The sequence below is a fragment of the Echinops telfairi genome, unplaced genomic scaffold (genome assembly GCF_000313985.2).
Source record: "Echinops telfairi isolate 266 unplaced genomic scaffold, ASM31398v2 ScPeMD7_5592;HRSCAF=6446, whole genome shotgun sequence".
Lineage (NCBI taxonomy): Eukaryota > Metazoa > Chordata > Mammalia > Afrosoricida > Tenrecidae > Echinops > Echinops telfairi.
Window position 1 is genome coordinate 23,873,452 of NW_022109491.1, and position 12,726 is coordinate 23,886,177.

The 12,726-nt window shown below is 55.2% G+C and overlaps 1 protein-coding gene across 1 annotated transcript in view; it reads right to left on the reverse strand.

The window, feature by feature from the left end:
• The window catches only part of BPIFB1 (BPI fold containing family B member 1), a 20,494-nt gene that overhangs the window by 848 nt on the left and 6,920 nt on the right, over nt 1–12,726 (reverse strand). The window contains exons 6-14 of the mRNA XM_004698227.1: nt 10,788–10,851; nt 8,686–8,771; nt 7,303–7,482; nt 6,145–6,198; nt 5,425–5,583; nt 3,004–3,071; nt 2,093–2,138; nt 1,097–1,160; nt 167–243 (exon numbers count right to left, since the gene is read on the reverse strand). Of these exons, the coding sequence (XP_004698284.1) occupies nt 167–243; nt 1,097–1,160; nt 2,093–2,138; nt 3,004–3,071; nt 5,425–5,583; nt 6,145–6,198; nt 7,303–7,482; nt 8,686–8,771; nt 10,788–10,851 (798 nt within the window). The remainder of the gene's footprint in view (nt 1–166; nt 244–1,096; nt 1,161–2,092; nt 2,139–3,003; nt 3,072–5,424; nt 5,584–6,144; nt 6,199–7,302; nt 7,483–8,685; nt 8,772–10,787; nt 10,852–12,726) is intronic.

A 12,726-nucleotide genomic window follows, 5' to 3' on the forward strand; every position in this document is an offset into this window, starting at 1 on the left:
GAACTACCACATTGGTTGGGGTAGAAAGCCCCATGTTTCTCCCTCGGAGAGCACTGGTGGATTTGAACTGCTGACCTTGTGGATCGCAGCCCAACACATAACCACTCCACCTGGGTCTTTGTACCCTCCCTAAGGCATTTCAGTTACTTCCCCACAGCCCACTCACCTTGGTGAGAGACAAGGAAGCTGCCTCAAATCCCAAAGCTTCCGTGATGGAAATTGGGATGCCGGCCCGTAATTTGCCTGCAACAACAATGTGGTCACAGACAGGCAGTCCTGCCTCGGGACTTGCCAGGGATTCTGAGGGTCTCCTCTGCCTCCCCACGCCTGTTCTCTGGGCCCCCAGCACCCACTCGGCCTCTTCTCCCCACCCTTTGCTTCTGACACCATCTTCTGGCTGCTCACCGCATATACACCCTCCCATCCTCACACTCCTGCTCAAGAGCCGTCAGGGGCTCCCGTGGTCCACAGCAGAGGCTTCGACAGGTTGAGCTTCCCCACACGAATACATACAGGAACGGAGGAAGCAGGGCTGGCAGTGGGTTGCTCTGGCAGTGGGCTGCTTGCCACACTATAGCCTCAGGCTGGACTAGAGGGAAGTCCCACCTTCTCTCCCAGCTCCCTCCCCGAGCCACAAGCCAAGGGTTGAGCAGTGGGAGTGGAAGTGCTAAGCACTGCTCTGTGGCCAAAGTCACTGCAGGAAGTTGATCTTAGGGCCCCATTGTACATGAGCAGGTAACGGAGGCTCTGGAGAAATGAAGCAGTTTGCCCGAGGTGAAGTGCCATAAGAGGGGACACCAGGCTTGAACCCTGCTCTGCATAAGGCAGCTCCAGGGAGCGCTGGTGTCTGCAGACACCTGGGAGCCTGATGAGGCTGGCCCCTGCCCAGTGTCTCTGAGTGGCCCAGGCCCTGGACCCCGAGAGGCTTTTCTAGAGTTGGGAGAGGGGCGAGGTCAATTCCAGCAGACTGCTGGGAAGAAACTGCCTGGTGGAATTTGGAGCGGTTGAAAGGAAAATGCGTGGAAAATTCAGGAATGAAAAGGGTCCTAGAGGGGGACCCTGGGAGGCACACAGGGAGGGGGGGGCAAAGACTCACCGTTCTCATTGGGCAGCAGGACGGCGAGCAGGATCTCGGTGATGATGTCCTTCAGGAGCTCAGGCTAGGGGAGAGAGGGCACTGTCACCCTGTCCTTCCAGCTGTCCCCAAGACAGACACCACCCAGCAACAGGGGGTGAGGGGTGGCTGGGGAGATGCCAGAGTCCAAGGTGCCCTGCCTGGCTCAGTGCGGCAGAGGGGGCTCTCAGGCAGCCACCCCCGGGGCCCGGCTGGGTTGAAGGAGGTACCAGAGGGAATGCTGTCCTTTGCCGTCAGAGGTTAGGGCTGCTCTGAGGGAGCCGGGGGCCTGGTTTTCACGGGGAAACCTCCCAGGCTTAAAGTAGTTTCAACTTCACTTCCTTCCGAGGAGTTGAAACAGTGGACATTTTAGATGCTTTGGGACTTCAAAATATTTAAAACTTTAAATACTTTAAAAATATCTCAAAACAAAACGAAACCCTAGGACCAAAGGAGACACAGTGGCAGGTAAGGTTCAGCCAGTCTGCAACCTCTGGTTCAGCCTGACGCAGAGGGAGAAACGGAGGGCCAGCGGGGAGGAGGCTGCCCAGGGGCCGGCGAGCGAGTCTGCGCGAGCAAAAGGAGACTGTGAATCCTGGGAGTGGCTTTCTAATGGAGGCACCAGACTTGATGGAAGGAAAAGGAGTGTGTAGCTGTGCATGTGAGTATCTGGGAGTGTGTGTGTCAGTGTGCGCGTGCATGCACGTGTTCTCGGTTGGGCAAGCACACAGTAGGTGCTCAGGAAACACCTGAGCCAGGAGTCAGTGGCTGCTGCCTGGCCTCTTCCCTTTGCTTCAACTGCTCGAAGGTCAGAGCCATAGCTTTCCCACAGTCCTGGGCAACCTTTGCCTGATGCGCCCCTCATTCTGGGACTTGGGGACTTGGCACCGTGGGGTCCACCAGAGAGCTGCCTGTGCAGACCTTGTTCAAGACAAGTCTTGGGGAACCAAGCAGCTGGGCCCTGCTGTTGGTACTCACGTTGAATAGGCCGATTCCCGAGTTCATCAGTTGGATTCGATCGATGCTGTAACGGAAGATGCTTATGAGAAAGGTCCCCGGGGGACTCGATCCTGTCTTCCCTCCTTCAGGAAGTGTTTATTGAGCACCTACTCTGGGTAGGGGAGTCCTGGTGATGAAGTGGTTACTTGTGGGACTGCTAACTGCAAGGTCAGCAGTTTGAAACCACCAGCTTCTCCATGGGAGACAGACAGGCTTTCTACTCCAGTCAAGAGTTACCGTCTTGGAAACTCACAGGGGCAGTTCCACCTTGTCCTACAGGGTCGTTCTGACAGGGACACCTGATTCCTGATGCTGGTACTTGCTGCTCTACTGTGTGGGAATCTGGGCCCGGGGCCAGATATGTGGGTTTTTATATGTGGCACCATTAAATGGACTTGAAAGACCAGTCATGTACGCGCCGATCCAAACACCTGGTGGATGTGAGATTTATCCCGGGAGGGTCTGGTGTGCCCTGTGACCCACTTCTGGGGCAGCAGGGACCAGGTGGGCTGGGGGAGAACAGGCTGGGCTCCAGGGGACACGGTATTGGGGTGTCTCCTCACTGCCACCAATCCCTAGTGTTGGTTCAGTCTTGTGCATGCCTGGAATGGGCCGCCCAGGGCTGAGAGTGTGGGCAAGAGGGAGGGTGGATCAGCCTGGCCTGTGGCTTCGACCAGGCCTCTTCCATCTCCTTCCCTTTGCCTACACTCTATTAGAGACAGCCAGAGACTGCAGGCCAGGCCGCTTCCTGGGAGGCCCACGACAGCCTTGCCCCTTGCTCAATGCCCCATGCTCGGGCAGCCATAGAAGGCTCTCCATTCAAAGAAACCTGATGCCCTAGGGCGTGCCCGCTCCATCCCTGGGGTCTTCCCAGTGACTTCTATCCGTACCTGATGCTGTTTAAGTTGAGCAAAAGCAGGTCCCCTTCGGTGTAAAACTGAGCTTCTGAATTTGCTTCCTGCAGGAAGAGAAGGCCATGTCCTGCTAAGAGGAGGCATCAAGCGTGGGGTGTGGGGGTTATGTGAGGAGCCTCTAGGGCAGCGGTTCTCAACCTGTGGGTCGCCCAATTCATAACAGTAGCAAAATGACAGTGATGAAGTAACAATGAAAATAATGTCAGGGAATCCAGGATGGATGAGCCCTATAGGACCAGTGGTGTGAGTGTCAAAACAGGGAGGGTAAAGGGAGAATGGGTAGGAAAGAGGGAACCGATTACATGGAACTGTGTGTGACCTTCTCCCTGGGGGACAGACAACCGAAAAGTGGGTGAAGGGAGACGTCGGACAGGGCAAGATATGACAAAATACCCATTTATAAATTATCAAGGGCTCATGAGGGAGGGGGGAGCGGGGAGGGAGGGGAAAATGAGGACCTAATGTCGGGGGTTTAAGTGGAGAGAAAATGTTTTGAGAAACGATATACAAATGCGCTTTACACAATTGATGTGTGTATGGATTGGGATAACAGTTGTATGAGCCCCTAATAAAATGTTAAAAAAAAAGAAAAAGAAAATAATGTTATGGTTGGGGGCGTCACCACAACCTGAGGAACTGTATTTAAGGGTCACAGCATTAGGAAGGTTGAGAACCACTGCTCTAGGGTTTAGCTGACATGGCCTGAATCTCAGTGACAGGCTCTGCGACCATGCGAAGGCAGTGACCTCCCTGTCCTCATCTGCTGGACGGGATAACAGCCGTGCTGCTGATCAGAGCCACGGAATCGGTTCCAACTCACAGCGACCCTGTGCACAATGGAACGAAACACCGGCCGGCCCTGGACCATCGTCCCAACCAGTGTGAGGGCTGAGCCCACTGCTGCAGCCACTGGACAGTCCATCTCGTGGAGGGTCTTCCTCTTTCTTTCCCGAGCACTATGTCCTTAGTCCTTACTTGACAGATCCAACCTCGGATTGTTGTGGGGACGTCATGACAGAGACTACAGTGACGGCATCAAGCCACCCTCACTATGTGCTGAGCCGAGATGTAAGAGTTTTATAAGCCCATGAGGCAGGTCCTATTGCTACTGCATTGTAGAGCTGAAGAGGAACCTGGGAGCCTAGTGGTTTTGTGTTGGGCTGCAATTCCCAAGGTCAGCAGTTTAAAACCACCAACCACTCCACGGGTGAAAGACTGAGCTTCCTACTCCTGTAAAGAGCTGTCCTTTCAGAAACCCACAGGGGCAGTTCTATGGGGTCGCTCTGAGGCAGCACTGACTCGATGGCAGTGGTTTGGTTTGGGTTTGGGAGAGCTGAGGAAGTGAGGGACAAAGAGCCTACATGGCCATCTGGAAACTGCTAACCTTGTTCTTGCTAGAAAAGTCACCCACTGAGCCAGGTCTCAAATACAGGGTCCAAAGAGGGGCAGCAATTTGGCTTCTGGGCTGGAGTGACTCAGGGGGCAGTCTGGCGGGCTCCGGCTCCAGGCCAGCTGTCCCAGAGATCAACCTTGTCTCTGGAAAAGTTCCTGCCATTGACTAGGGAGGGTCCCACCAGGCTGGTGTGCGCGCCTGTGACTGTCCTTTAACCCAGGATGCTGGGACAGTGGGCTGCACAGCTCTGGGGGCACCTTCACCTTGTCGTCTCCATAAAAGCTGCCCCTGCAACCGTGTGCCGGCAGCTGTGCAAAGCAACTGCACTGTAAGCACCTGTCGGCGCGAGCCTGCACAGGAGTCTTCCCGCGACGGCAGCCTCGGTGGTCTGCTGTCACAGGACAGCGCCTGCCTCATCTGCCTGCTCCTCTCCCCTGCCTTCTCTAATGGACAGTGTGGGTGCCCCTGCCTCAGCTGCGGGCAGTGTTGCTGCGTGTGGGGCACACCTGCCCCCCTCTCCCTCCTCTTGAGCGGAGCTGCCTTCCTTGCTGTGGGGGCAGTGGTGGCTATGCTCTACTTGACCACTGGGAGCCACTGGTGACTAAGGATGGACAGACAAGGGGGCGTACCAAAGGCCAGTCCACTTGTCTCAATGTGGACCCGTGAAGGGAAAGCCAGCTGGAAGATGAAGGCCGCCAGCCAGGGAGAGAGAAGAACAAAGATACGATGGCTTGCACACCTGGATCTAGCTGTTCCTGAAGGCAACCTCACAGAGACTTTTCACTTAATCGGTACTAATGCAGTTCCTGGGATGCATGGGAGTTCAGTTCCCGCCCTAAGTTCCCGAAGAAGTGTACAGGACCAAGGCTGCCTCCCCAGAGCTCCAAACTCTTGGTTCACAGTTCTTCTCCCTCCCCCATCCTTGTTGGGCAACACGCTTGGTGGGCATGTGTTATAAAGCAGGAGGGCCCCCCAACCCCAGGCTGCTGCGGCATCGCACTCACGATGCCCAGGGTGAAGAAGGGTCGGCGGACTTCATTGGTGGCGAAGATCTCAAACACGATCAGCTGAGCCATCTTGGCGTTGCCCTGCCCCAGAAGGAGCTGAGGGGCGTCCTGAATTAAGACCTTCACAATCTGCGTGGGCCCCAACAGATCCGCAGCCTAGAAAGACATCAGACTCACATGTGATGCCTCCCCCCCAACCTGGCCGAGGCCCACAGGCCCTTGGGACCCCATGTGGTCCCATGTGGCGTGGCCTGGCCCTGCCCAGCTCCTTTATCCTATCCCCCCACCCCCATGCCCGCTTCCTCTCTGTGCTCTGGCCAGTCCCTGTCCTCCTTCAAGATCCTTGAGTGTACAGCACTCTTCCCACTTCGCACGTAGCCTTGGGCTTTGCGGTTCCATCTACCTGTCTTCCCCTTCCCTTCAGAGAGTCCCTCCCTGACCTCCCAGCATTACCAGTTGTCCCAGGAATGCCCTATAACCCCTGGACCCTGACCTGGGTCACTGTTCCTGTAAATGAAATATTATCCATCTAAGTATTTGGCTTGTTCCCTCTCTGTGAGGACAGGGACTTGCTCTGATAAATTCACAGCACTGGGAGAAAGCAAGCAGCCCCCCCCCCCAACCCCGACTCCCATGTCTCCCCCAGTCTTTCCCCAGATGCCTAGGTAGAGACCCCAGTGAATGCCCATCAAGCTGCCAGAGGGCAAATGGACCAACCTGTCCACTGATGGTCTTGATGCTGGCCTTCAGCTGGCGAGCCAGCTCCGGAAGCTGAGGGTGAGAGGAGGTCAGAGCAGGTCAGCCAGAGGGGCCAAGGGAGACAGACGGGCCTTCTGTGCCCCACAGAGAGGGTGATGGGGTCCTGGTGGGTCTGGCAGGCCTGGCCACACGCATGCCAACTGTTTGGGAAACAGCCCCGTCTGCTACTGAGGCATGGGGGGCCCTCAACTACCGGACCCTTTCCTGTGGCTGGTGGTGGTGCCCGAGGGTCTTGTGGGTTGTGTCTTGAGGGCACATAGGTGTGACCCCACGTTTTACCACAGTTGTGAATGTGGTTGCTACTGGCAACCCCATCCCAGCTCCTCCTCGGAGTTCTCCTCTTTAATTAGCGGGTGTTTGCTGCCTGTTAGCTGACCTAAACTCCGTCTACCCTCCCAGGACTTTGGGCCAGCACTTTCTGCCCTGTTTCCTCAGCAGTCCACCTGGACGGAGTGGGTGGCGTGTTGTAGCGGATCCGTGGTGGTCCTCTGCTGCGCTGCACTGATAGGATTTCGAGGCTGAGTCAGCATCCAGGCTCAATCAGAAAGAAGGTTCTGACCGATGAATGATGTCTGCCATGTCCCACCCCCGAGGAGCTCTTACGGAGTCGTTATGGGTATGGTCATTGAGCTGCTAACACAGGATCAGCGATTGGAACCCACCAGCTGTTCGACGGGAGAAAGATGAGACTTTCTACTCCCGCAAAGATTAACGGGGGAAGTTCTATCCTCTCGGATAGAGTCGTTGTCAATGGGAATTGACTTGACGCTAGGATGGCTTTTGGAGTCCCGGGCCCCCTAGTGGAGAGCAGTGGTATAACGGTCACTTAGGATTGCCTCAGATACAGCCAAGCGGTATTTGCCTTCTCTGGACAGATGCGTATGCACCTAAAATGCCCTCTGGCTGGCCAGGGCTGCCCTTTGGTGGAGGGCAGAATAGGACAGGAATGGAACCTCACGTGGAGGACTTTGGATCTGGCAGAGTAAGCAATGGACTCTCCCTAACTGGAGGGAAGTCAAGGAGCCCGGCAGGGGAGTCCTACTTGGGATCCCAGGGCTCCCCGCACCTTCTTGGATTCAGGAAGTTCCCCCAGTGAGGCCCCCCGATGAGACTTACCACGTAGTCCAACAGGACAGCCAGTTCTTCTGGAGGGACCAAGGCAGCCACTGCAGAACTCACCACGTCCTGCCTCACGGTGAGGCTGAAAGGGGCACTGTCCAGCGGGGGCACCGTCAGGGATGCCGCAGAGCTGTTGAACCAGTTGGTCACCTTGCCCTTCGAGTCCAACAACTTGGCCTGAAGAGACACAGAGCCAGGAGCTGACGGAGACTTTGAACTTCCCAGCTAACCCTATCACACCCAGAAGGAAATGACACTGTTCTGTTCTGCATTTGCTCCCAGGAAGCTTAAGCCTAGACTTCAGGACCTTGGTTAGCTCCAGTGGCTGGCAATGTCTGCTCCACCTGCAACCCCCAGATCATCTCAGGTGCCTCAATGGACACTCAGGCATCTCATACCACTTGGCTGAAGGGGACATTCAAAACGGCAACACGAAAGGCAGACGTGCCTGATGCAAGGGAGCTACAGGAGCAGGACTCTGGGCTGGCACGGCCTCTCTCAGAGTTCAGCACAGTGTGGATGTGCGGCTCCACATTTATCGAGTGCTAGCATTCCCCAGGGAGCCGTGTTGGTCTAGAGGGTTATGCATTGGGCTGCTAACCTCAAAGTCAGCAGTTTGAAATCACCTGTAAAGAGTTACACTCTCAGAACCCTACAGGGGCAGTTCTACTCTGTCCTACAGGGTCTCTACGAGTCAGAATTGACTTGATGGCAGTGAGTTGTTTTTTTTAATTTAAACATGTCCTGTCTGCCAGCCCCTACTCAGTCCCATTTCTTCCTCTCCTTGGTGACTGTTATTATAAAGTCGAAGAAACCAAGAAGAAACATTTCCTGGACGAATTCTGGTGGCATACAAGCTAATAAACTAAGAAACCTAGAGTCGACGAACCAAGGCTCAGAGAGGTGAAGAAACTTGCCCAAAACCACACAGCCCGAGAGCACTGGGCCTGGGAGAGAAACAGATCTGTGTAACTCTCAGTGAAGAGTCTCAATCCTGGGCTCAGGCAGGGGCTCTGAGCACACAGCCCTGGCCTCTCACAGCCACCAAGTCGATGCTGACTGACAGGACAGGGTAGAACCGATCCTGTGGGTTTTAGAGACTGTCCCAAGCCTCGTCTTTCTCCTGCAGATCCACTGGTGGTTTTGAACTACTAACCTTACAGTTAGCAGCCCAACTTGCCATCGGGGGAAATCAGAGTTGGAGAAGTGATCTCCCTGGGCCTGTAGTCTGCGTGGGGCCCTTCCATCCCATCTGTCGGGTTTCCTCCTGAGATGGTTTCCATGGGGTGTGACTTTTCTGAGTCAGGCATCGTGTCCTAACCGTGGCTGGTGTTGTAGCCCCTGACCCTTGGCCTTCAGGGGAGACCCTGTGCCACTCACCTTCAGGTTAAGCTGCACGACATTCTTCTTGATGGCAGGAGACAGGACATCAAATTCCAGGTGGTTAAAGCCCAGGGGGATGGGTGCTGCTCGGGGAGAAGAAGGTTCTGTGAGGGGGGAGGGCAGGGCAGGGTGGACGGAGCGCAAGGATGGTGGAGAAGACGGTGGGGATGCTGAGTATCACGACAGGCTCCAGGCACTGTTCTAAACCCTTCGCAATCACCCTGGGAGCTAGGCCCTGTGGTTACCCCCTTTTACAGATGGAAAAGCTTATCCAACTCAGCAAAGTGGAGGGACTTGTTCAAGGCCCTGTGAGCACCGAACTCATGGTTCAGGCAAAAATCTTGATTACTGCTTGTAGCTCTTCATCTCTTCTCTGCTGGACTGGCGAGCACCTCTCCCTGCGGAGTAGGGTCTGGTCTGGGATAGTGGTACCTAGCTGTACACATCTGTTCGTTTCGTAATTTCCACAGGTGGCCGCCAGGTGTCGATGACGTCCCACCTACCCTGGGTTGTTGGGCCAGAATTGCGCGGAGGGTTGGGAGGCTGCAGGCTCCGCCCTTGACTCCGCCCACTCCGCTGGAAGCTCTGTCTCTGGGCCCAGGAGAGCAGAGCCAACCTAGGTTTGAGCATCAGCGACGGCGGTTTACTTGCGTCTCAGCTCTGCGCTTGTTTGTTGCTGTTGCCAGACGTGCTGTCCAGTCCGTTCCCACTCATAGTGACCCTCAGTAGACCAGCATGAAACACTGCCCGGACTTGCACCATCTTCGCAATCACTCTGATGTTAGAGCCCATTGCTGCAGCCACTGCGTCCGTCCATCTTGTCAAGGGCTTCCTCTTTTTGGCTACCTCTCTAATTCACCAACCTGATCGCTCTTGAGAGCGTGTCCAAACCTGTTTACCCATCTTAAAATGACGGAGTCATAGTAACAACTGCATCGTAGGGTTGGACAGGACTGGCACCTAGGAAGGGCTAACTGAACCCCCAGACTCACTGCCGTCGGGTGGATGCTGACGCAGCCCTACGCTAACCACCATGCCAGCAGGGCTCCCATGGCCTCAAGCCTGATTGGGTTCAGAAGTAGATTCAAGGCCTCCCATGTTGAGAACTTCCTCTCTGAACCTGGAAAAAAAAAAGACTGATTTTCTCCGAGCCTCCGTTTCCTCCTTTGACTGCCAGGGCATCTACGGAGTCTGTATGTCCAATGCCCAGCCCGAGCCTGGGCCCATGCCCATCATAGGTGCTTCAGGTGTGTGAATGCCAGCCTCTTCTTTCCACTCCTCTTTGGCTGCCCTTTGAACCAGCCGACTCCGGCTCCAGAAGGGTAGATGGCAGCAGTGATTTTTCTCCTTCCATCAACTTCCACTTCCCAGGAGCCGCATCCTCCCATCTCTCGGGGGAAATGGCCTCTTTCCTGCTCGCAGCTCTGTGTCTCTTCCCTCGGCCCCTCCTCCCTCACGTCCACTGTGGGTGTGGTGACACTCCATCACACAGCCAGCCAGCGCACTTTTGTAAGCAGGTCTCTGTGCCAGACAGAGTGTCCGGTATGTGTCTAGAACTCCCCTGTAAGCTTTTAATCCCACTAGCAACCTGACTGGCAAAGAGGAAGGCCTTCGCTCGACAAGATGGATTGATGCAGTGGCTCAGGAGCAGCTGTGACGCGGGCGCAGAATCAGGGGGCGTTTCAGTCTGAGGTCAGAGGGTCCCTGTAAATAGGAGTGGACTCCATGACACTTAATGACAGTAGCTGCCGCCCCACTGCAGGCCTCCTCGGAGGCCAGATGGATAGGAGAGGACGGATGGGAGGCCGAAGGGCAGGGCAGGGGCTTGCCCAAAGGGATGAAACAAGTCAGCAGCAAAACTGGGATTTGAGCTTGAACTCGTCCTGGGGTCTGGAGCCCACGCTGTTCCCGTAGCCCCTCCTGACCTCACACAGCAGCCTGTGCATCATAGGTGTCTGTGACGGGGTCACCGTATGGTACCCTGTCTGCCAGCCCCAGGCAGGGGGCCCCTGTGGCTCATCCCTCCTGTGGATGAGTCCAGGTGGCTGGTGCAGCCCGACTGGCACGGGGGTAAGGCAGAGAACGAGCAGGACACTTACCTTTCACCAGGCGCAGGAGGTCAGCGTACATGTCATTGAAGGATGCCTCAATCACGGGGCAGAGCTGCAACAGCATGAAGGCAGGGGCTTCATCAGTGAGGGGGCCAGACGCATGGGGTGTCTCGCCCCAACACTGCCGGTGTGTTCCCCTACAAGGCCCATGTGCTCTCCTGGGGACAGCCGGCCATTGGCGTAGTGGTTCCATGTGGTGGGCTGCGATCCTCAAGGACAGAGGTTCAAAACCACGGGCGTTCCGAGGGAGAAAGAGGGGGCTGTCTCCTCCTGTGAGTAGCCACGGTTCTACCCCTGTGAGTATCCAGGGTCTCAGAAGCTCTCTGAGGCAGTTCTACCCTGTCCCCTAGGGTCACTGTGAGCGGCGTTGGCTCGATGGCAATGAGTGTGACTTGGTTTTGGGGACACGTTTTAGTTGTTGCAACTTGGGGGTGCTGTGCCATTGTCACCTAGTAGGGAGAGGCTAGGGACACTATTAAACATCCCCCACTGCTCAGGAGAGCCGCCCCTTCCAACAAAGAAGTGACTGACTCTGGGCGTGGATGGCAGTGCCTTGGCCCCGAGACTGGCCTTCCCTGGTGCTGTTCTCACCTGCACCGCCTCCGGGGGAAGCCTGTGACTCACATGGCTCGTGGGACACACACACACACACACACACACACACACACACACACACACACACCGTCTTTGTTCTCCCTGCTTGGACGCAGACCATGTTCCAGGGAGGCATTGCAAGGCCATTTAAGATCCTTTTGTCTTAGGTGCAGTGGGCCTGGGGGAAGAGCCTTCCAGTTGAGCATTCCTTGCTGCTGGCCAGTGTAGCAAAGCCAGTGAATGGTGGTAGGAAACGGGGTGGTGATGGAATGCCGGTTCCTCCTCCTCCTGTCATTTGCTGCCGTTGAGAACTGACCATGCACTTTGGGAAACAGTCATGCCCCCCGCCCCCCCACTCCGTGATCCCCTGTGCTCAGCTGCATCGCCAACCCAGAATCCAGAGAGAGCCTCCCAGCCTTGCACCGTTGTTCCCCATGATTACCTACCCCCTCCTTTCTACCAGCGGGGCTCAACCAGGCTGCACATTCGGACCCTCTGGGGCACCAGGCCCCAACAGAGGCCGATGACACCAGTCTCTCTGAGGTGGGACCTGGACGTCAGGATTTGATATCGTCTGTCTAGGAGGTTCTGATGAGCAGCTACAGTTGAGACCGACCGACGGACCCCAAAATCCCAAACACAGGCTCATTTCCAAAGAGTCCATTCTGACTTGTAGCAATCCTACAGGACAGGGTAGAACTTCCCTGTGGATTTCTGAGACAGGTACTTAAAAAAAAATTAAATACTTTTATTTGGCGCTTTTACATCTCTTAACATAATCCATACAACCATCCACTGTGTCAAACACATTTGTACATATGCTGCCATCATCATTTTCAAAGCATTTTCTTTCTACTTAAGCCTTTTATATCAGCTCCTCATTTTCCCCCTCCCTCCCCCCACCCTCCCTCATGAACCTCTGATAAGTTATAGATTATTATTTTCATATCTTACATCATCCTCTGTTACCTTTTACCCACTTTTCTGTTATTTGTCCCCCTGGGAGGGGGTTATATGCTGATCCTTGTGATCGATTCCCCCTTTCCCCCCACCTTCCCCTAATCCTCCTGGTATCTCTATTCTCCTTGTTGGCCCGGAGAGGTTTATCTATCCTGGATTCCCTGTGTTGCCGGCTCTTATCTGTAGCAGTGTGCATGCTCTGATCTAATCTGATTTGTAAGGTAGAATTGAGGTCATGATAGTGGGGGGAAGGAAGCATTAAGGAACTAGAGGAAAGTTGTGTGTTTTATCGGTACTATCCTGCACCCTGACTGGCTCATCTCTTCCTTGTGACCCTTCTGTAAGGGGGTGTCCAATTGTCTACAGATAGGCT